Source organism: Dromaius novaehollandiae, chromosome 3, assembly GCF_036370855.1.
Source record: "Dromaius novaehollandiae isolate bDroNov1 chromosome 3, bDroNov1.hap1, whole genome shotgun sequence".
Classification (NCBI taxonomy): domain Eukaryota; kingdom Metazoa; phylum Chordata; class Aves; order Casuariiformes; family Dromaiidae; genus Dromaius; species Dromaius novaehollandiae.
In genome coordinates this window covers 67,847,700-67,871,990 of record NC_088100.1, presented here as the reverse complement: position 1 = coordinate 67,871,990, position 24,291 = coordinate 67,847,700, and the positions used below count along the sequence as shown (strand labels likewise).

The window sequence follows — 24,291 nt, the reverse complement described above, 5'->3', positions numbered from 1 at the left end:
GAAGTAGAGTATGTTTCATTTTTCACTTCTTCCTTTTCTGTATCTGTCTCAGCAATTATATTGGCACCTTCACAGCTGCCCCTAATGGCACTAGCTGAACACCATATAAATGAGCCCACTCATGCAGCTGGCAGGGGGTTCAGGTGGTCTCTTGGTGGAAGTTAAGGCAGCTGTCCTACATTTGCAAAGCAATTTGGTTTAATTTGGTCATTCTCACAAAAAGATTAGGGACACACTGTCTCTGTGGGTAATGCAAAGCCGGTCCAAACAGTGAAATAAAAATTACACAAACGTTTTCTTCGATTTCTGTAACTAATTTACAGTCACTGATATTCCTCAGATGGCCAAAAATGTTCTACAATTGCATGCAACTCACACAGAAGTCTCGCACATGGACTTCAAGATGAGGGTAATGATGGTTTATTATTTCTTTGAGAATTTAGGATAGTCAGATAGTCCCAGTTGAGCAGTGAAATGCCCAGCTGTACCATTTATCTCCATTCTACCTTATAACTCACCTTAGTTAGTGCACAGCTATTATCATCTGAGAAATGTTAATTGATTTGAAAGGCTGATCTATGCTGTTATTTAAGTTTGGAATATTTTAACTTGTGTTTGAAAAAGTTCATTAAGGTTGAAGTGTTGTAGCTGTCAGAGAAATAATCGCGTTTAAACAACACTCGTTTTTATGCCTGCTGCTGAATTTTAAGGTCTTTTCTTTTCACACTGCTGACAGAATCAAATTTTTATTGCAGTTCTTAATGGAGGAAGTTCATCTCTGTGAGGACAACTTGCACAAAGGTTGTGGTGCAGTCACGCCCCACATAAGATGTATGTGGAGGATTGCTATAGTCATTTCAGTTATGTAGGTGCAAGCTAAGTTGTATTCTACCCAGTACAGTACATCAAGAAAGTCATTGGCTGGCTTTGGGTTATAAAATCTTCACCACAAATACTAATGGTGGTGTACCGGTAGGAAACTGAAATTATAAGTCACTTAATTTCCATGCTGTATGAGTTTGAATAGCTGGCAGTTGGAAAATTGAGTTATCTGGTTGACTTTGTACATTTGATATGGATGGATATTTACTGCGTGTCATGCAACACCGTTATTTTTCTGATATTTTTGAGAATAAATGCGGGAAGGTGAAGGAGTTTTGTTGCTTGCTTTTCTGTGTTAACGAGCACGGTTCTACAAAAACATTATATATTGCATTTCTATTGGTTTCCCTTAAAGTTACCTAGAAGGACTGCTTTTTTTTTTCCTTGAACAATGTTCTTTTGCATGTATATATACGTGTATATAGTTAAAATACTGTATTTCACTGTTAAATGAACACTATATCAGGAAATTTTGCCCACCAAACTGGGAGGATAGTATTAGGATAGAGTATTAGGGAGAATGCCTCCATCATAGTCCCTTTCTCTGACTTTTTGCACAAATCACTACCCTTGGGCTATTCCCAAACAAGAGAGCATTTTCAAAATTTACAAGGAACTGTAGGAATTCCCAACAAACCAATGTTGTGAAAGAAGAGTAGAGCTAATTCAGTTTGAGTATGAATGGTTTTAAGCAATGTTTTTTGTTATCCTATCTTGTTTTGTTTTCTGGTTATTAGTTGGTGATCCATCTTTTCACATGTAATGTGTGGTTTCAAACAGTATTTTGTCTTTAACTGCTATTTTTAAAAAGATTGGGAATAGAAGCCATAGATTCTGCTACAGGGTGTCTATGTGTCTGCATCCAATATTTTTTCTGTATTTTTACCTGGGGGGAAAAAACAGAAGGAGCTCCTAAAATCTGTTATGGGCTGGGGTGGGGCATATTTTTTTTCCTCCACTTTTTGGAACTTCTGATAAAAATGTGCATGGTCTTTTGAATTAATAAGCAGTGATGATTCAAGGAGGAAGTCAGTGAGGGTCATTTAGTTCTTGTTTTTAAAGTTTGAAATTGATTTACACTCAGCTTCTTTTATACAGCCCAAAAGTGAATGTAAATGTGAAGGTTGTAAAGTAGACCTAATTTATACAAACTGTGATGTTACATTGTAAAAATAGTAAAATAGGACCTTAGTGAAATGAGCATTGGGCTTACAGACTTTCAATTTAATGTAGGCTAAATTCCAAAGAATTTTTAACCTGGTGCCTTTTTTTTTTTCTTTTTTTTCCTGTGGGAAAGTATTTGACCCTGGATGTTAGAACCCAAGGAATTGCCAGCTCTGCACTATTATTGCATCTGTCTTATTTTTAACAGCAGTGGACTTTTCTTAATGGTGCTCTTCAGTGATTGCCTAGAAAAAAATATTTTTTTGTCATTTTCCTCTATGTAATTTGATCTTAAGGCAAAACAGTTGTTCTTCTTCAGTTAGAACAGTGATATCTCCTTTCTGTATTATGGTGTTTTAATCTGTAGAGAAATTAAGCAAAGCCAAATCTCAATTTTTAAAAAGGAATGAGATGAAAGTGCTATTTTATCCTTTGCTCATCCTTATCAACATTCAGTTTTGATTTATTTTCAGCAAACTTGGGCTTGCCTGTGCCCTTCCAGAAAGTATGTATGGGCAATTAAACAGAAGTATCTTGCAGAAAGGCCTAAGGAGAGCAAGACCCTTGCTACGAGGCAGTGGAGTTGTGTAGTTGTTATAAAGGAGTGTCTTTCACTGGGAATGAGCCTGGTATAGCTCTAAAGATGACTTTTCCATGGAAATAGATGTCCTTTCTATGAAAGAGCTTTTGGGATTTTAGCACCCTTGTGAAGGAAAGGGAGTCAAAAGCAGACCGTACCCTCCACCACTGTAGTTCTCTTGCCTCTGAGATGGGAGGAGAAACAGGCCCCTGCAAGTCTCCCTTCAGAGAGTGAACTGCACCAATCTGCCCCCTCAGGGGGGACTGACTTCATGCCTTAATCTTCTCAGATTACACCTACTTTCTCTAATAGTGCTTAAAAGAGTAGTTGAAAAATTTTCTCAAATGTGAATTGGTAGCCAAATGTCTTGTTGTCGCATTATGTTCATATCGTTTGTCATTTCCATTTCTCACATGCAACTTCCAGTTCTGACAAGGGCCATGGCAGAGATGCTCAGCTGTCCAAATACATTTATTGGATTTACTTTGGATATAGGCAGTTTCTGTATTTTCTTAAAAATGACTCCTACAGCTTTAATTCTTTGAAGCCATGATTAAATGCAATGATTCCAAAGTGAAAAAAGTAATTGCTGTTTCTTCTTTGGCATAAACACTGTAAGCTGCCTCATTCTTAGGAGCGTAACTTCTCTTGTTTGAGATCCGCGAGGGGTATTGCTGTTGCTTGCCCCCAAGGTAGGTGCTCAGGTGGCCTGGCTTGTATTCTGGGACTGCATGAAATGGTGATGTGGCAAATCCTTTCAGCATTGGGGTTAATACACTTTGTAGGTGTGTTTCTTAAAAATGAAGTGTGAATTATGGAATGTATGGAGATTTGTAAAGCTTTAGAGCCTTTCTGAGCCCTTGTTTTGGCAGTTTACTTTCAAAGCTCCTAAATGTATTCAGTGAGATGTTGACAGTCTAGGTATTTTTTAAAAGGCTTCTTACTCACACTAAGTACATTTTATCCCCAAAGTAGTTATCAAAACAAGTTTTTATTGCAGTTGCCTATTTCCCAAAATCATCCCCTAGAGCCTTTAAAGGTCACACTGCCTTTCATTGGGGATTGGATGCCAAATATAAGATACCTTTTAAAAATAGACATATGTGGTGGGTTGCATGCCAACCCTAAGATACCTTTCAAAAATAGGCATATGTGGCATTCATCTCCAAAGCAAATAAACACAACTAGTTTGGGAGCATCAAGGCTCTTCCCTGTGGATGAGCAACTATGCTAATGCTTGCTAAGGGTACCAGCTGCTCATGTACTGGCATTCTTGACAGAGAATGAGCAAGCAAGCACTGAGGGGTCACCTCTGGTGTGCTTGGTCAGGAGGCTATTGCTGGGCACTATAGGGCCCTTTGAAATGAAGTGACAGGAACTTTGCACTGCTTCTGCCTGGCCTTTTCTCTTTCTGTAGCAGAACAGCCCATTTGAGTCATTGTCAACCTGGAACATTCCTTGAGCATTACAAAAAAAAGAACATGAAAGGGAGCAGAAAATGAGAGCAAGAATTTAGAACAAAATGGTACAGAGCTACCACGTTTTACCTTAATCTCATAGCATGAATGTATTAATTCAGTTTCATGCAACTTAAAAGCCTCATTCCATGCTTTTTGCCAAGTAAATTGTTAGTTCAACTTGAAAAAAGCAATGGAATGGAGAAAGTTACATGTCTGCTTTAAAAAAGAAACAGCAAAAAGAAAAGATAAATACCATTCAGTTTAAAAAAAAGAAAGAAAGAAAGAAAGCATCTTGAGTATTAGTACTATCAACATGGGCAGTTTTGCAGATACAATGATTAGTTTCAGACCACACTATTTATCTGTTTTATCAGTTTGGCAGTAGTAAATGCCCATAGCTTGGGACCCCAAAGCAGCTGTACCAGTCAGATCACAAATCCATCTAGAGCAGGATCTTGTCTCTGCAGTGGCCTAACGGGGATGCCTAAGTCTGAGCAAGAACAGGATAAGCATGCAGGGTACTTTTGTGAGTATTGTCCTAGTTTCTAGCAGCTTGGATTTCATGGATGTTCTGAGCCATCTATGTTTTCTGTATATTTAGTATTGGCCAGTAGATTTCTTGACCATGAGGTTGTCCAGCCTCCTCTTCAGCTACTGTAAAGTTTTAGCATCTGCAGTATTGCACAGCAAGGAGTGCAGCAGCTTAGCACTGTCATGTGAAGAGCTACCTCTTTTTGTCTCTATCAAATCTGCCTCCTACTAGTTTCAGTTGATGCCCCCTAATTCGAAACACCATCTGTAGATTTCCCCTCCTCCCCCCCCCCCCCCCGGGCTGCTTATGATTTATAAACCTTTAGTCATTTCTTCTTCGAGAGTCTTAGCTAACTTAAAACTATTACCATACAAGAAATAGCCATATCCTGTATCATTTACTTTGCTTTTTTCTGAATCTCTAGTAGTTCTCTTGTAGCCTTTTTTGAGATGAGTGTCCAGAACTGCATGTAGTATTCAAGAATGAGCTGAAGCATGGATTTATAAAATACTGTAACGATATTCTCTATTTAGGAAAAGAAAAGAGAGCAAAGCAATTAACCATCCCAGTGCTTTTATCCTGCTGAAGCTATTCTTAAGGAGCAGAGATACTAATGTGTAGATTCATTTAGACTCTTGACCTGAGGTGTTTGAGTTAGGAACATAGTTGCTCTGTGGTGTGTTTTTGTATGATACCTACTCCAAGCCCTAAATCTTTATGGCACAGTTCACTGAAACCACACACTTAAAACCTGAAAGGCTTTTTAAGGAATTTCTCTCTACTAATGCAGGTAGCTGAAGGTAGCTGATCTCTTAGATTAGGTACCTCAGTTGAGCCACTTTAAAGTTCAGTCAGAAGAATCTAGGCATAAGTGATGAGTGAAGGCTGTGGAGAAGTGTGTGGTCAGAGGAAGGTACAGAGTTGGACGTGCATCTTTCAACACACAGGTCAGCATCTTCATTGCTTGTCCAGCATTACTCTGATTTCGGTTATAGCAAGGTTAGGTCTCCAGCTGACACTGGTATCACACTTAGCTTACTGATAATACTGTATCATAAAATTAGATTTCCAATTTAAAAAAAAAACAGCTATTCAGATTTGGTCCTTGCATGGAATTTTTTGTATTTTGAAAACTATGTACTCAGTAGTTGTTATATTATCTCTCACAGAAGTGTTATATTTGTTTAAATAGTATTTATAGAAATTGAAGCTTCTTTTCAAGGATGAGAGAAAACAAGATGACAGCTGCTGGCAAAGTATTTTTTTTCCCCCTCTCTCCAAGTAAAAAGTATAATCCTGGATAAAGTGGCAGCAGACCTCTAATGTAAGAATCGAAGTGGAAACTCCTGCCCATGTTAGCAGCCATGCCCCTCAGGGCCTACGAGCGGCTGCAGCACCATCAGCGCCTGTTGCCAGCACCAGCAGTTTCTCCAAATGCCAGCGGCAGGGGTAAGGGTTATTAAAGGACATCCTTGTGGTCCCTTAGGTATCTGGAGGCTACTCCAGTCCTTCCAGGAAGAAAGTTAATTTTCTTATTGAGATTGAAGAAATGTGGAGAATTTTGATTTTTTTTTTTCTTTTGGACAATCAAGAAAAGCCTATGTCTCAAAGAACTTGTTCATGAATCATTTAATCATGGTATCAGTTACAGGTGCATTGGCAGTTTTTCCTCAGTCTCTTCCCAGGAATGCCCTGCACTGTGAAATGTGAAATTAGGACTTAATTCTGTGACGACATGAATTTCTTCAGCTCGCATTGCTTTTACGGGAAGCTACAGAACTTCACATAACTGATTTTGGAGAGTTCAGGAAAACTCTTTTGAAGTAAATAAAAGGATTCCCAGTGCCTGTCTCTTGCAGAAATGTCTGGGTGGGATGAACTTCTCTCTGTGCAAGTTGTCCCACAGAACTTCCTCAAGGCATAAAGAAGATTAGATATAAATTTTAAACACTTTTTAGAGGTTCACTCTTTGACTGCTGGTATAGTTCTGGTCCTATCTCCCCCTTCCCTCACACATTTAACCAAATAGGCAAATGTATCTAAGGCACAGCTCATTTCCGATCTGGTCTAAGGAGAATATTTTTATTCTTTCTGTAGATTTCTTAATGGATAAAAATATGAAACAATCTGCATGACTGTTCTTCAAATGCTTTAATTCTGACATATGAGAAGCTTTTTCTGCACTCTTCAGCAGGAGCCTTGACTTGCTTTGATGTGCTTAACAAAAATGATGAAAGATGGGGAAAGAAAGCAAGCTATCTAGACACTGACTGTTCTAAATTTGCAGTTCTTTAGCTGCAGCACAATGTTTGTTATTCATAGTAGTAGTCTTCTTCTTAGTAATAATTCCTTTATGCATATTGTAGCTTGGAAACTGACAGTTACGTGTCTAAAGCAGAGCACTTATAGCTCGGCGTAATGTCTCTGGAAACAAAGAGTCAAAGCTTTGTGTGTACGTGAAAGGCAGTGAGTGTATCATTAGATAATGCAATATAAGAAAAGGGGGATAGGAAGATGTAAGAGTGCCACCCTAAGAGAAGTAGACTACCTGTCTACCATATCTGCAAATTTTTTGTCTAGTATTATTGCTAGGAAGAATGCTTATATAATGCTCTTCATCTGTGTGATTGAACTAGTTTGAATGGAGAGTATTATCTTGACATCATGGGAAAAAGTGAAGGTCATAGCTGAAGATGAAAGTGAGAAAAATTGCGAACAATGTTTGGGAAATTAGGAGGGAGAAAGTCAAATAGCTTTTATTTTTAAAATATTAATATTTAAAAAATAGTTGAACTTTGTTTCACTGAACTAAAAACATGCAAAACCAGATTTCCTAAAAATTAACAAAGAGACATTGTTCAGCAATGGACTGTCTGGAACCACAAAATTACTTGTATCTTTAAAACGCCTAAAAACACACCTTTGCCATTGTGAATGCTCTGGTTGTCACAGAACACACATGCCTAAGGCACAGTGAAGTCTGTGTGAATGAACCTGGCTGCAGGATGGGCACCACAACTTGCCTCTCACAGCTGTAAGGAAACTGAGGAGCTGAGCTGACGACCTGTCCCAGCTAAAGCTGGTGGCAGAGTTGGAGTGGGACTTGCATCTTCCAGGTTTCCCTGGCTGATTTTGCCAGCTGGGAGGACATTCATTAGCTGTGGAAGATGTGAGAGTAACTTGGGGAAATGGGTTTTGTTTTAAGTCCCTGGAAGCCACGTGTGCATTGTACCAGTTCCAGAGGGCGATGTCTCCCGCCAGTGGTTTTTCTGGCATATACTGTGAGACTTTAATCGGGATAGTGAAGCTAACCATGTAAGAGCATCTGACAGTTTAACAAAAGGGGTGAGGACTTGCATGCAGCTGATTGATACTCAAACTGGGCTTTTTAATCATAAGAACAGTAAAATAGGGGGATATTCAGATTTGCGTGTCTGTTTTAAAAATTAATCTGCCTGTCCTTTTTTTTTTCTTTATTCTTTCTTTAAGGATCACATCTAGTAGGCAGTTTTGAATATGAGGAACTTAGTGCACTAAACTGCCCAAGTTTCAGATTCTAATTTTAAAATAGACTTGTTCTGAAGAACAGTGTTTTAAGGTCTTATGAGAAGTATTTGCATTTAACAGTAAGATTATTGAGGTGGATTTGCTTTCTTTATTACCTTAACTCAAAATAGATGTTAATATATTTCAGTCATCTAGTTGTTGATGTGGGTACAAAATTGAAAGGATCTAGATAAACCTGAATCCTGAACTACTGAATCAAAGTAGAATTCTGAACTGTTGACTGTGATTATGGAAAAGAAAAAGGCTAACTTTAAATAGCCTTTTCTGTATTTCTGAATTATGTATTTTTTCAGTCTGTCTTTGTCTTGTTTTCTCACCTGGGGATGACTGTAACGTGAAAAATGATTTCTCCTATTCATACATGATGTTCAGAATTTAGAAAGATTTCTTTTGGGGGAGAACAAAATTGAACTGTAATCTTTATATAAACAGAATTATTTAAAAAATAGTTTTAATGCTATTTGTGTGATTAATAATTATTGTATAACTAAGAGCCCTTATGCATTAATTAGAGATTCTCTTTCAGTACAGGCAGGATTTCAGCACCACTTCAGTACTGTCAAAATTAGAAGAGCCAAATTGAGCTGCTCTTTCACAAATGTTTGTACTGGTGATATTTGGTTAATTTTTTAATAGATTATTAAATGGCAGTAATATGAATCTTTGTGTTTGACAGAGCCACTTTTATTTTGGGGAAGTAGGAGCAGTGCTCCCATGGATTAAACTTCAGACTGACTGTCTCTGGGATCTTCTGGGAAACAAGCCTGAAAGAGTTGGTTGAGGCAGTTCTGTTTGCAGTGGTGAGTTGTGGGTCAGGAAGAGGATTCTGAAGTCTAGGTATTCTTGAAATACAATTTCAAGCCAAGCACTGGTTATAGGTAGTGTACAGTGAGAAGTGGCAGCTTCTTAACTGCAACTCTACAGCCTACTTGGGCACCCGTTGTCACGGTTGAATTCCATTTTAATTGTAAAAATCTGCTTAATATTGTTAACTTTTTCATGCCAACAAATGTACAAAATTGGCACAGTTTATTTAAGGATTTAGCAGGGATATGTCTTCATGCACAAAACACTCATATATATGGAATGTATATATACATGTATACATGCGCTATATGGAGATATAGATCTATGTATATTATGTATATAGACACACTGGACTGTATTAACAAATAAACGTGGTTATTGATTTCATTGAACCCTTTGCTCTTACGTTTCATTTCTGTTCCTGCTGAGCACTTATCCTTTTTCTTTGATATCTGTGCTTACACATCCCTTCATCTTTGTTGCCATTAATAAACCATAGTCTGGGCTAGTGTGCTGCGTATACTATACACACTATGTGCATGATTTCTGTATATTTGTAAATATGAGTGGAGCTCCATCTGCTTACTAGGCAATTGCATAATATGGTTGCTTAGTACAGCAGACAAGTAATACTCTGATTCTAGATACCTTTTTCTAGTTCCCTTTCTTGATGCTTTGTTTCAACTCTTAAGTAATTCTTTTGAAAAGCTGAAGACATTCCATTTCTGCTCTGCTTTTATCAACTCTATCTCTCTGCAGTGTATTAGAGATGACTAATAATTCATTTTGTGGTTGTAGCATTTTGTGTTTTATTTTAAATCTCTATTGGATGTGCAACTTAAGTACTTTCTTAGAAGTGCAGTTTTGGAAGAAGTCTTTTACTGAATCCTGTGCTCTGCTATTGGAGGCATTATGCAACATAACCTCCTTCATTAGTTTCTCTATTTCTGTCTTCAAAACAGTCAGGTCTTTTGCCTTCACTGCTTGGAAGGCTGATTCATATCATCACTCTCAATAGCACCAGAAATGTAATGTGATTCATTAGGGAAAAAAAGGCCAGCAATTGCATTCTGTGTGTAATGCTGTATATGCTTAATGGACTACAATGCATCAAATCCTGTGCACCCTCAAAGTTCACTTGTAGTTTCAGAAGTGCTCATGGCAGATAAAGGAACTTGGTTCTCTGCGTATAGCCAATTGTGCTGTGATTGAATATTTTCTGTCAAGTATTCTCTACTCTCTATTGCTGCAATAGTCCATACATTAGCAGAGCTCCACAGCCTATGCTAGTAAGTGAAAATCAGTGTTGAAGACCACCTGTATCTTTCATAGCATATGCCTGCTCTCCAGTAAAACAGGTGGAGAATAGAAACAGAAAGAAATGCAATTACAGTGAGTGTAGTTCCCTTTCTGTAATAAGATCTGTCATCTCATTCTAAATTTGATATGGAATTCTGGAAACCAATTGCTTTTGCCATTTATCCATTTATTTTCTTTAGATGTTTGTCCCTCACCACTATAGCAATTATATACCTTATTTTTTAAGAACCACAGAGATAAGATTTCAATAATGAATATTCTATGACATTTTGGATCAAGGACTTCTGCTCTTCGAAAGTTGATTGTTGTAATATTTTCAGCCATCTCCTCCAAAATCTATGGTGAACTAAGGAATAACAAAAGCTCTCAGAATGCTGTAAATTTAAGCAAAGTCTAGTATTTTGTCATAATATATGAAACAATTTAATAAAATTGGCTGTATGGTGTAATGAATTTAAATCACACAGTCTGGCTTCTTTTGGGAAGAAGTTGCATTTGCTATAAATCACATTTGCCCATCCAAAAGTATGCAGTTACTCAAAATTCCTTGTCTAAATTTTAATAAATAGTAACATTGCTAGCTGGATGATGGTCTTTCTGTGGCAGTGTCTTTCTAAGAAATTTGGCAGTCTCCAAGGCCAGAGGTTGGACTTTGATTGGACTTTGTTTTCTCATTTGTAGAAATGGGCCAAAAAACATTAGACAGAATAAAATGAAATGAAAATGGAAATTTTAAAACATAATTAAATGTATAATCATAAAAAGTATTGCCTGTTGCTTTTTCACTTAGAACAATACAGTTGTTTGCATCGCCACATCACAAAGCTTTTTCCCAATAGCATCTGTGAAGTGAGTTCCAGTAACTGTGGTTCATAAACTATAGTTTGTAGTTTGTTTGCCCAACATTTCTCTTACAAAAGTGTTATCAATTATTTCATTCTTGATTAGTCTATAACACTGGTAGTGAATGCAGAGTTTTGTTTATGGTTAACTGTAGATGTTTCAAAGTAGAATTTTGAAGATTAATAACCCGGTATTTTATTTAGAAGCTCTTGGGCAGGAGAAGAAAATGGGAAATTTGGAGACTAACAAATTAAAATGTACATGTTTTATTAAAAAGGCGCAGTGAAATTCAAGGGCAGTGAGAAGAAATGAAATATGATCTAAAGAGAGTTTGTTCAAGTGCATGTAGAGAGGTCAAGCTGTGTGAAAGAAAACACCTAAGGAGGGGAAATAACAGAAATCTGACCTGGAATCATGTAAGGAAATAGCGGCTTCCCCTGTCTTTTCCATTGACCCTGTGAGGGTCAATATTGCTCTGAGTGGAACAGAAATGGTTGGTACAAACCAAGATGAATATTGAGCTGGTGCCTTCACAGCAGAAAACATGGGGGAATCCACAATTTCTTTTTAATTCTTTTAACTAAGCTTCCAAGCTGCAAGGAGTGATGCTGTGTAATCCCATTAGGTTTTGTATTTTCAAAGTGCATGCCCTGATCAAAATTGGGTGCAATCTTTTTTAATGAACTTTTTAGAAGTCCTTATTTTGCTGTATCATTAAGCTTTTTGTTTTGTATTAGATAGATTGGAAATACAGCATCCTTAGGCAACTTGATCAGCCCTCTCATTATATCTGAAACAGGCTGATTCATCATTCCCTGTTTTCCTCTAATAAGAATAATGATGTCTTTCGCTTACTTAATACTGTATAAGGAAACATATCCTCGTAGGTTAGTCCCCCAAATCAAGTTAAAAATATTTTCTCTTTCTTAATTGGCTTCTCTTTTAATATGTTATTAAGTTTTTTTATGTTGAGGAGAACAAATTGTCTCTGGCCAGCGAAGACAACTAGATAAGAATGTAACTGTGAGAAGGCTAAAAGGAAGATAGCATAAAGATATCCAAGATGATAAGATAAGCGTGAAGATAGTTACTAATTCCAGATATAATCGAGTTTATAATCCGTTCGAGTTTACCACATGACTTACAGGGGCCAAGATTTCACCAACTATTGTCTTATTGACCAGGAATGGGAAAAAATCAAAGTTACCTGAGTGCGCGGGTTCTAGCTGGGGGTGTGATTGAGGCTGCAGATGCCTTCATGTTCTGAGTGGGTGGCTTGGTTCTCCCTAGACCTGGTCAGAATTTTTACAATGAAAGTATTTGATGGAAAATGAACCTTAATCAGAATATTCTTTTCACAAAAACTGTCTCATTTGGAAAGAAGAATTCAGAAACATGCATTTTTTGTGTTCCAGATTCTTGTTCTTAGTTTTATATTTAAAAAAATCTATAATAATCATTCAACATTTGTAACATATGTATAAAAATTCCAGGAGAAAATTCATAAGTGAAAATTTCAGAGAGGAAAACATTACATCCATTTCAAATTCCCCAAGCAGAAGCATTTGAAGTTTTTGCAGAATTTTCCTTTCTCAACCTCGAGTTATTATTTTAACAAATTGAAACAAAAATGTTTTATTTGCGTTAATGTGCTCTTAACATCAAGCTACAGTTTTATGCTTAACCACTTCTTTCAAAGATTTCTGCTAGAGGAGTCGTCTTTATTAGACGAAATTAAAATGAATAACGGAGATCTAAAATAGGACTAGAAAAGATTGTATTTTATGTGAGTTGTATTTTATGTGAGTTTATATTTATGTGTATTTACATAAAATACATATTTTATGTATTTTAGATAATTTACTTAGTCTGGAACTTTAGCTATAAAGAAATATCTATTGGTAATAAGCTGCGCTACCTGCTTTCCATGATTTATTATTAAGCCATTACTTTGCCACTGTATGGTTTCACTGCTGAGTTGGTGAACACTAGCAAAGCTTGGTGATTAGTCCCGTACATATTGGAAGGTGTTGCCATGCTGAGTAATTGAGATGAATGTCTGTTAGACTGCAAACATCCTAAGTATTACCAGAAGAGATGGAGATGAAGAGTTGGTTCTACCTGAGGTTCCTATTTTCTTGTACGCTGATATTGTTAAAAGCCCTTGAGGATGCAGAAGTGATCATTATTGTGTAGTAGGACTCTGTGGGAGAAAGGAAAGAAGCATCTTCAGAGCTGCTCTTTCAGGGAAGTGCTCTCAACCTGGGACTCCATACCCTTCGATAGGAGGTGGATGTGACAGCCCCCATGGTGTTTGTATTCTGGGCTTTGGTCTCTGCATGGGTTTTTGTTTGGCATTAATGGGCTGAGAACCTTACAGGAAACAAAAATTGAAATTGTGTGTTTTCTGTTTCACCTAGTGAGTTATGCCTTTCTTGCACTATAATATATATTCTTATGAAATCCTGATGGTTTCCGTACAATGTATCTTTCATTGATAAATATCCCTGTCGTTCTAGAAAAGTAAAAACAGCAAAAGATAAAAGTGTGTTGTTGTCATTATTCACCCAAATTTAAGGCTATGGTGGATGCAGATGCTTAAACAACTCTCTCTCTTGCATGGGGATGACTTATTTGAAGTCCTAGCATGTATCAGGAGCACCTGCATTAATGTCTGGTTTTGATTTTTCAAATGAAAAAGTAATAAATGATTTGTGTATAAACCTAATAATTTTTAATGTCTAGTGTGAAACTTACAGCAATGTCGTAAAGAGAAAGCCTCAACTTGTCATGAAGAATGGGTTTCAAAGGTTTTCTTCTTTGCTAATTCTGCTGTATTCATGCCATTTAAAATACATAGTCAGTTTTTGGGTAGAGTTTCTGGCACCTTTGGTATTAATTAAATGTAATTCTCTAAAATGAAGTTGACAATAAAACAATAAAAAATGGTGTTTCAAAACAACATAAAACAGTTTAGTCCTGAGTAGCTGTATGAAGATACTAAGCTGGCAAGTAGGGAACCATAAAAATAACAGAAGTAAAAATGGGGCCTCTGTGAGTTGAAGCTGTTAGTGAAAGAAATGATGTCTTTGGATTTATGGGCTGGCAGTAAAATTCCTTTTTGCAGCAAGCTAGTACAAAGCTTATGCATTATTTAAATGTGGTATCAATGGGGCATATTTTCATACATTTTACTTTTTAGCCAACATTAAAGCCAAAAGCCATCTTTATACTTAGGACAGTCCTTCTTACTTTCTTTATGTCTGCTTCAGGTATGCTAAGTGTCCTAAAATGAAACTGGAGATACTTAAAGGAATTGTGAAGTCAGCACCTGCGGTCAGATGTTAAATGTAAATGACAAATGTCTTTAAAATGACCTCATAAAATGGTAACATTTGCTTAAAAAAGTTGAATTTTCAAATGCTGTTACAAAATTACTTCCTTATGGACATGTTATCACAAGGCATATGAAGTCATTGTCTTGCTTTATAATTACAGATGAAATTAGTATATTTATTATGCTTAAGGCCACCAGCTTATTGGTATTTTGACCTTTGTAGCTCATCAGACAGAGATTTTGGAAGTTACTAATTTGGATCTAATTGGGATGGAGGGAAAGAAGCTCTAATTAATCTTGTTTACATTTAAATGTATCCTTGGATGTTCTATCAAATTCAAAGAAAATACAAGTAGTAGAGAATTTGAATCAAAATTTGTCTTCAAGTTTTAACAAGGATCCTATTTAAAATAGAAGAGACAAGGCGCATCAACTTAACTATTGTCACTTTATCCATAATTTATATCATGAAGTCAACTGGTATGTCTAATCTGTAAAATCATATGCTCGTCTTGAATCTTTGCCAGAGAAAAAAGGGCAATTTTAAGACTGATAGTAGCATCTTTGATGGTATTAATTAAAAAACATGACATTATTTGAGCAATTAGTTTTATCTTTTGTTGCTGTATTCCTCTAGCAATTTATTCTGTTTTATCTATAAGATGTCCAGTCTGGGGGTTGTCTAAGCATTAGAGGTCTGACTTTCAGTGGTGATATGTATCTTCAACTCTGTTTAGAGTCATTGTTAGCCATGGCTGCTCCCACCCTTTAAAGATCAAGATCTTATAGTATTATCCTTGTTACCTATGGTACTTTCTTCATTTCTTTTATAATACTGTCAGGTATCACTGGCAAATACAATTACATAATTGTTGCATTTTGCCTCTGGGTAGAGGAAGTGATGGCTCTGTATATGTGACTTATAATAAATCGAAAGAGAATTTTGAAATATCTGTGGTATCCTTATTTAGAGGGAAGGCACAAAGTGCAACCTCAACCTATATGCTTATAATGTATTCCTTCTGCACGCAAACATTTCTGTGAAATCTCTGTATTTTAATAATTTGGGACTCTAGAATTTTGTTCATGTCACTGTTGATTTGAGTATTCAAACTCAATCTGGTATCAGTGTATTTAACTTCACTTGAAGTTAGCAGAGTTCAGAGTTTGACCTAGAGTCTGATAGTCTTTGATGTTATGATGAGGGAAATCATTTGAAAGTATGTTGGATGGTTTATATGGGGCCTTTGGTTTGTTATTTCTATAATGAAGTCCTACATTGCAATGTATAGTATGTTTTTATTTAAGAGCGTGTGATGCCTTCCGAAAAGGCTTGACAGTGAGAGATTCTGCGTTGCCTGATAATCATCATAAAATGAGTTCAGCCGTTTCTTGAGAGCTGCCCCATGCTGTGCTGAAAATCACTATTTTATCGATCTTATTTAGAATTTAAACATGGCATTGTTTGTCTTGCAGTATTATTTAACTGATTCTTGTAAAATCGTTGTTAGCACTATATATGGTTTTGGTAATGCTGTTTTTGTTTGTAATCTTTTTAGGTTGTGCTGGTGAGATGGAATGAACCATTTCAGAAGCTAGCAACCTGCGATGCAGATGGAGGAATATTTGTTTGGATACAATATGAAGGCAGATGGTCTGTGGAGCTTGTGAACGATCGTGGGGCACAGGTTGGTGTGAATATTTTCTCTTAGTCAAGAGTGATCAAGTCCTGAGAGACCTAAAATGAAGAGGAAGATGAACAGTGCTGTATACATTTAGGAAAGCATAGAGGAAAACAAAACATTTCTTTATTGAAGGGAGTAGGCAAGAAGTGTCACAAAGACACTTTATAAGGACAGTTACTTTATCCAACTAGTTTTGACTTTCACAAATGCATATTAAAAATTCCGCAGTGGGCAAAAAGCTTCTGTGGTATTGAAGTCCTCTTTTGCCTTCTTTTTAAAGTATTAAGCGAGAGTAAATCACCCATCGTTGTTTTTGCAAAAATATACTTCTTTCAATTAAATCTATTCAGTATTCCAATGACTGTATTTTCTGGACATGTGTTATTTTTCAGTGTATGAGGGTACAATGAAATTATGAAATTTCTAAATCCTTTTCTAACTCCCATTTATTTGTGTACAAAATGCATTTTTTAAGAAAACGTTATCATGCCTTGCATTGATAGTGCATTAGCTTTTTTTGGGGGGGGGGGGGGAAAGCCCTATGATTAAACTGTAGATGATGATAACTGCCAGTAGTTCTATCTGGTTCTGTACAGTACTGTCTTAGAATAATAAAAACTGCTATAAGGACATTATATATATTTCTTATCTTTAAAACATTAAGGTGAGCGACTTTACATGGAGCCATGATGGGACTCAAGCACTTATCTCCTATAGAGATGGATTTGTGCTGGTCGGTTCAGTCAGTGGACAAAGACACTGGTCTTCAGAAATAAACCTAGAGAGTCAGATCACCTGTGGTATATGGACTCCAGATGACCAACAGGTAATGGGGCTTTTAGAGGCTATTAATTATCTCATATTGATATGCTATGGAATATACATCTTTAAAAGTTATTAAATAAGTTGTTTATAAGAACAGTTTCCCTCAAAACCAGTGTTCCCACAGATAATGAAAATTTAATTCATCCCGTCATTAGACAAATATGTTAATGTACCAAAAGTTACCTATCATCACTTTTCACCCCAATTCACATGCAGTCTCATTTCAAAGTTAGTTTGAGACAGGAATCTGGAACTGTACTCCTAATCTATTGATTCAGCTATCTTGAAAATATGCAGGTGGGCAGACATACAGCATTGCCTAGTAAATATCTGACTGGTCATTTCACTGTACAGCTGCCCAGTTTGCACTTGCAGCAAAGGCAGTCCAATTCACAGACACAGTTATATTTGCCATCAGATGAGCAAGTGGATTGAATTGATTTTGACTGTCAGAGACACCTGTAAGATCCCTCTCATCCTTATGCAAACAAAGTAGTTTTGAAAAGGTGATTTTTCAAACCACTGAATTCAAAACTTGCTGAGCTTTGAAAAAGCCAGTTATAAAATTCTTCTTTACTGCTTTTCTAATGAGGCATATGATGTTGGTCATGTCTCCATTTATAGTGGGGCTTGAGCTAGCCCACTGATTTTCATTTGCGGAATTTACAATGGCTCTTTGCCGTTCAGCTGTTGAACTTACTTGAGTGGTCTTTTCTTCCACATGCTTGCTGTCATTATGTTTAATGTGTGTATAATATAGTACTGAAAGAAATGATGGGTGTAGACTAGTGCAAAGAGAAATTGTATTATTTTCAAGATTGGACTATTTTCCTACCTTCACTTTGCACCTTTATAAAAAGGTGCTGGTCTAAGACTCCAAGGTATCATTGACTTTGATTTAGAATACTATAAATCCCTACAAGATGCAGAGTTATTTTGGGAATTGCAAGTGGAATATAATAGCACTGATAATATGCATTTCTACAGCAGCAAAAATTATTATTTCTAATAATTTTAGAGTGCTCTGGAAAGAATAATGAATTAATTATTACAACACTGCTCTTTCAAGCCAAGGAGTCTAACTGCCTCTTTTTGAATCTGGGGAAATTTAAGTCTTGACAATAAATAATTTACTGAAGATCAAGAGGAAAAGACAAGCAGCAGAACTAGGAAGGGAAACCAAGATCTAATAGCTCTCACTCCTATGTTTTAAACATGAGGCTATCCCCTTTGTGTGATTCGCACTTGCAGTTCACTGCTGTATTTGGAAATATCTTCACTCGAGTGTTTCATGTGGGAGGACTGACTGCCTTTAGTTCAAATTTGCCAGTACGTTTGTACTTTCTAATCTGGATGCTTTGTAAGTGTTTATTCCAGAAAACAAATATTTCTTCAGTGTCCAGATAAGCACATACAAACATAATGGCCAGTTCCAGTTGTGTGAAAATCACTTGCTTGAGTTAAGAGATTCTGCTGCTGACAAATTCACTGAAATAGAGATGAAAAACAGGCATGGACTTCATGTTGCTCTGCACAGCTCTCCAAACCATGGGTTTTGCATGTTTAGCTGGTGATGATTCTTCCTGTTCTCCAGAGCTGATGAAGAGAAAAGATCTTCTAATACATATTCAGGTGTATTTGTCTTTGAAGGCACAAGACAAGAGACTATGCTCACAGTTCATGCTAAAAATATAAATAAAAATTTTTGGGAAAAAAGGGCATTGCATATATTATGCACAAGCACATACAGAAATGGATGCTCTTGCTAGCTTGCATGCTTATCTAATATTTCTTCTTCCAGTAGTTAGCTAGATTTATATCTGTGCAAATGAGATCAGACTACTCTAAAGTAGCTTCAGCATTTTCCATATTACGTAATGTAATCTGCTTGTCAGTGCAGTGAGTGAAAGATAAACGTCAAAATTTAAATTTCTATTTTCATGATATTCTTTATGTCACCCCTCTGACACCATGAAAATTGCTTTTGAAAACATTCCTGAAAAACGATACGTTCCATGTTGCCGTGACGTTTAACAAAATTAGCTTTGAAAGTTAAATTTCCAATGATAATTTATTGTTCAGCATCAATTTTCTATTGTCCTCATAAAAATTTGTTTGATGTAGTCTGTCTAAAATGCCAGAATAGTTATTAGTTTGGGAATTCCATTTCATTTTTGGGGAGAAGGAATGGGAAATTCAGTCCCAGTTCTTTTGAAAATGGGAAGTTTCCACGTGCATTACATTTGTTCACACCAGTTTCTAGTTTTCTTAAATTTTCTCGCTCTGTTCTCTCCTATGTTCATCCGTATCTTTTCTTCCAGTTCTCATTTTCCATCTTCTCTCCCGTGTGTCTGTTCAACACCAGTAGCCTATCACTTGCCGAACCTCCTCAACGCTGCCATCTAGCAGCCCCTGCAAGAGGAGGAGAAATTCCTCCTACCATCTTTCTGTTGGAGGAAAAGAATGGCTGGAGCTGCAGCATTACTAACCATCTTGTTTTTGTCATATAGCTGAGCTCTCAATACTGGTGTCAAATACTGCAAATAGAGAGTCCAACTCTTAACTGTGTCTGTGATTGTGACAGCATGTGTGGCCCCTGGCCTTGTCTTCCTGCTATTCTCTGATGTAAGCTTGTACGTGAAACAAACAAGACAGTGACTGATGCCATCTGTGGCTGAAGCCCCATAGTTAATACTTCCCAAATTCTTTTGAGAGCTTAGAGACAGGATGGTAGTTGGAGAGATGGCCAGGGTTGAGTGTTGGTCTGTTGAAGTTGAACATATGGTTTTGTGTTTTAAATAATTTGGAATGTACTTTGCCTTGAGGGAGTCGTTGGCTGATTTTATTAATCGTAGGTGTATTTGTTCTGCATCTCCTTTTAGGAAGGGAATGATATGATTCATAATTTTGTGGCTCTGATGGTTTTTCATGATATCTTGAGTTCTGCACTGTATGTTGGGGACAAACCTATTATGAGTCATAAGACAGTTAATACAATCTGGTTTGCTGCAGCACTTTCTTTCTCAGCATCATATGTCATGAGATGATGCTACCAGTGAAGGACACCAACAGATTTTTGCTGTGGTTCACACCTAGGTCTTGAGTCTGCACGTTGAAGTGTGGGTTCTTTAGCTGATTCATTACATAGGCCTTTTGATTGTGATTCTACATGTTTGTTGTAAAGGACTAGCAGTTAATTTTTGTCACTTCCACTGTACATCTGTTGTCCTGCACATGGTGGGCTTTAGGTGTTTCCTGCACCTGTATAATTTGTTACCCATGCACACTTCTGGCTGAGGCACAGAACCCCATAATCCCAGGGACTCTTGCAAGTAATACACAAATGCACACAATAGGAAGACTGGGTCCTCTGTGTCTTGAGCAGTGTGCCACACTTGTGTTAAACTTGGGCTGATGGATCATTCAGGAATGATTCAGATTCTTTTTTTGAAACAGTTTTCTCAGGGCTATAAGAAGCTTTAAGACTTGGTTCCTCAGGGTCATGCAAGTATTTCTTCTGGTGAGAAGAATTACCTGGGACCATGTAGGGATGAAAAATGAATTTGAACTGCTAGATGATACAGGAGAATCCTGTACCCTGCCTTGAGACAGTTCCACAGGACTGTCATGTTCTTACCATGCTTGTTTGGAAAGAGGGAGTGTACGTACAAAGTAGATTGAATGAATTCCCAACTGGGAAAAACCTGAATTTTTTTCTAGCCTAATGGTTTATTTATAATTATAGAAGCAATGTCAATAAATAATTGAAGCTCTCTCCTAAGGCAACAAATCATATAAAATACCATTCCAGTGCTTCATCTTCCTTCCTGTGTGTTTGATCAGCTCCTAGTGACATCTTGCTATCAACTTCTGCCGCCCTCAGGCATCCTCTACCTTTCCCTTGCCCCCTGCCTCACCTTCTAGCCCTCCTTCTCCCTGTTAGAGTGGACTGCGAAAGCTTCCATTTCTTGGGTTTGTTATGTTTTTACCTAGTAACGAGGCTTATCTCTATTCATGACAGAAGAAAGGCGCAGTGTCAGAGAACTGGATAAGAACTGTAGAGGGCTCTGATTATCCTCTTGCTGAGGGCAGTATAGTATAACCCCCTGGACTGCACTGAGGTGGTTTCTGCTCACTGTTTCTCTTCCCAAAAAGGGAATCGGAAGGAAATCACTCTCCAACAGAGGGAAGCCTTGGTTAAAATGAATTAATACATTTTAATTCCTCAAACAGGCCATGTTCTGTTGTTGTAGCTAATATCCCAAGAGGTGCTATTAATCTATATTTGTTCCCTGCATCTCAGCTAGTGAAAGTTATTAGACTTTTCTGACGGTTGTATGATCCCGTTTCTATTTTTCCCTCCTCTTTTCCTGTTTTAAGCTTTTTAGTTGTGGGAAGTCAGGGACTTTTCAGGGTTCTCTTTGACCTGGATATGACAGATAATGGGTATGTGTGAACTTTACCAGTGTACTTTCTTATATTTCCTTTGAAAATAAGTGTACGAACAGTTAGCTAATGTAATTTGCATCCTGCCAGGTACAATGTGTTAACTGTCATATATGGTTCCATCACAATATAATGTGCGTTAGTATAAGGAAAGTGTAAATATAGACCCCTAGTTTGAAGCTGTTCTCTGTGCCTAATCATATAAATTCTGCTTGCAGTGGAGTAGAGAACAAGCACAGCATTACGAACAGGTATTGTGTGCACTGCAGGGTCTTTAGAGACATTGGAAAAAAAGAGGTGAAAGGACATTTTGATTAACCTATGAAACCAATAGTGCTTACTGACTCTTTGCAAGCAAATGAAAATGATTTGTCTCAAAATGCAGGGTGCAGAAGGCCTGTATTTTTTCAGGGTTTTTTTTATCCTGTGTAGTTTGCAGTAGCTGTGCAGGAAGACAGTTTCTACATTGTTAGTCACTCCTGCTCCCAGCACTTGCCATCCCTTCTCCCATAGCAACCACAGAAGCTTCAATATGTTTTTTCATGACAGCCATGAGACAGAGGCAGGCTTCAGTTCCTAAATTCACTCTTGAATACCCTGAATTTCAAAATGGAATCCTGGACCCAGAAAGGAGCTTAATATGAGGGAGAGGAAAACTCTGCTTTCTGGTTCCAGTGATGCCACTGGACCAGGTGGGCTCTATATACTAACATGGCAGTTAGTGTCTTTCATATTCCTATTAATATCGATGCCGTGTTGTACCAAGTTGCTGCAAAGAGGCAGAACCTATGCGTGATTCGTACTTCAGAGGCCTCGCAAGTTAAATCAGCAACTCTGTTCCACTGTTAGTCCTGTCTAACACACTCTTGTCATTAATCTCTTTTTGTTTTACCGCTGATAATTTTCATACTCTATATTTATCTCCTCTTTGTAAACAAGGAAAATTATATTCCCCCCAGCTAAGGCAAATTCTCCAAGGTAATACATCTTGATTAGATGACTGAACTTACCTTTAGCTGCTCTGTCTGATCTAACGGGGGCTATGCAGAGGCCGTGTCAGCAAGATGAATGCAGATTACCATACAGGTTCATGAGACATCAATTTTCATAGTGACAATTTTGCAGTATGAAATTAAGTCAGATCAATATTTTCCCCAAATCACTGCAGGTGGAAGCACGGCAGCTCCAAACCTTTGGCCTAGAAGTATTAGATAATTAACAAGAAGCACTGTCAAATGATTATAAGTGGCACCAGGTTTTTTGCAAACTTATCTCTCAGCTTCCATAAAGAGTTTTGGTGTGGCTTTAGTCCTTGCAGGGAATTTAATAAATCCGTTGCCATTGTAGTACAGTCCACTTTGGGATCATCTCATCTTCATCAGTAGCATATGGTTCACAGTTGCTACCCCCTTTTCGAAGAGTTGTTTTGAACACCTCTTAAGCTGAAAGAAGGAATGGTGGCCTTACCACAGCTTCCAGAACATGACTTACAAAGAAGAGAGTTATAAATCTTTGAAAATGTTACATCTACTTGTGCCCAGATATCATCTTCTCACCTATGTGCTCTTTCGCCTGGTGTTCTGGAACAAGGCATTTGGCCTTCCATTTACTCTACCATTTTGGTTTTAATCAGGTGCTGTAACACACATTTGATTCAGGCAGTTGTCATTTTGTAGTAGTCACATTGATTTTTGCTCAGACTTCTAGCTGTGTGAAAAAAAATATCTTGAAGACAGTCTTCTAATAAGTTGACAGAATGATGAAAGAGAGCTACAAACAGGCAACTGGGACGGTATGGAATAGGGAAATATTTACCTTAATTATTTTGAGTGTTGGAAGGAGAAAATGAAAAAACCTACAAACTGTAAAATTTGAGAGTCTAAGCAGTGATTTTGGTCTTTATTAGAATATTCCTTGTTCCTACTAAGGGCCTTTTTAGGTTCACATAAAGGAGCCTTTAAAATGCCGGGAAATATCTATATTTTTGCGTCTTAACATACAGAAATGCATCTTTTCTCCCAACAATTCTGGGTGGAGAGACTATCAAATGGTCTCATAAATATATTTACAGTGATTAGAGCCACTCAAAATTGCAGTGTAAGATATTACAATCTTTGAGAAAGAAATGAAAGACCTATTTTCACTGATGGATGATTTACACAAATTACTGGGAAAAATGGCTGCAGGCTTTTTATAGCATTTAATAAGTGTCATTAATTAACTAGGCAGTTTATTCAAGCCACAAGGACTGCAGACAATGGTTAAATTGTGTATAAAGATTTTAAGATTACATGCTGCATAATTGAATGGTACCATTAAAATGGAAAAAGAGGACGTGGAAAGGAGACTTCAGGTTGTCTTTCAAGATAAATCTGTTTGTTATATAAAGCAAATGGATAAACAAAACCTACCACAGCTTAACTATCTTAATACTTGGGCTATTTTTAGAAGCATTTCGGGCCTTTTTGATAGACTTGCCATTAAAATTAATAATCTCTGCTTGCTCCTGCTAAGAATTCTACAAATGTTTACTATCCTATTGCATCCTTTTATAGATGAAATATGTGGTTTTTCTGTATATACTTAAAATGTTTAAATGTTTTCCCTGAGACTTTACTATTCTTGATGTATATATTTATGCATACTGAAAACTAGTAACAGTTTGTTCTTTGCTTGGTGACTTTATTTTTACGATGCCACGTAATAGTGACAGATTTTATGAAAAAAAGTAATGTGAATTTTAAGTGCTAGTTAACCTTTCTTTCTCTCCATATCTTTTTATTATATTGTTTTAAAGCTGCATTATGCAGCTATTTCTGAAATAATAGATTTCTCTTTTTTCT

General features: G+C 37.0%; 1 protein-coding gene across 4 annotated transcripts in view; it reads left to right on the top strand.

Moving 5' to 3' along the window:
- Positions 1-24,291, top strand: part of TULP4 (TUB like protein 4) — a 167,758-nt gene that overhangs the window by 87,183 nt on the left and 56,284 nt on the right. For all 4 annotated transcript variants that reach the window (XM_064509097.1, XM_064509094.1, XM_064509095.1 and 1 more), the window contains 2 exons: positions 16,052-16,180; positions 16,842-17,003. In XM_064509097.1, the coding sequence (XP_064365167.1) occupies positions 16,052-16,180; positions 16,842-17,003 (291 nt within the window). The remainder of the gene's footprint in view (positions 1-16,051; positions 16,181-16,841; positions 17,004-24,291) is intronic.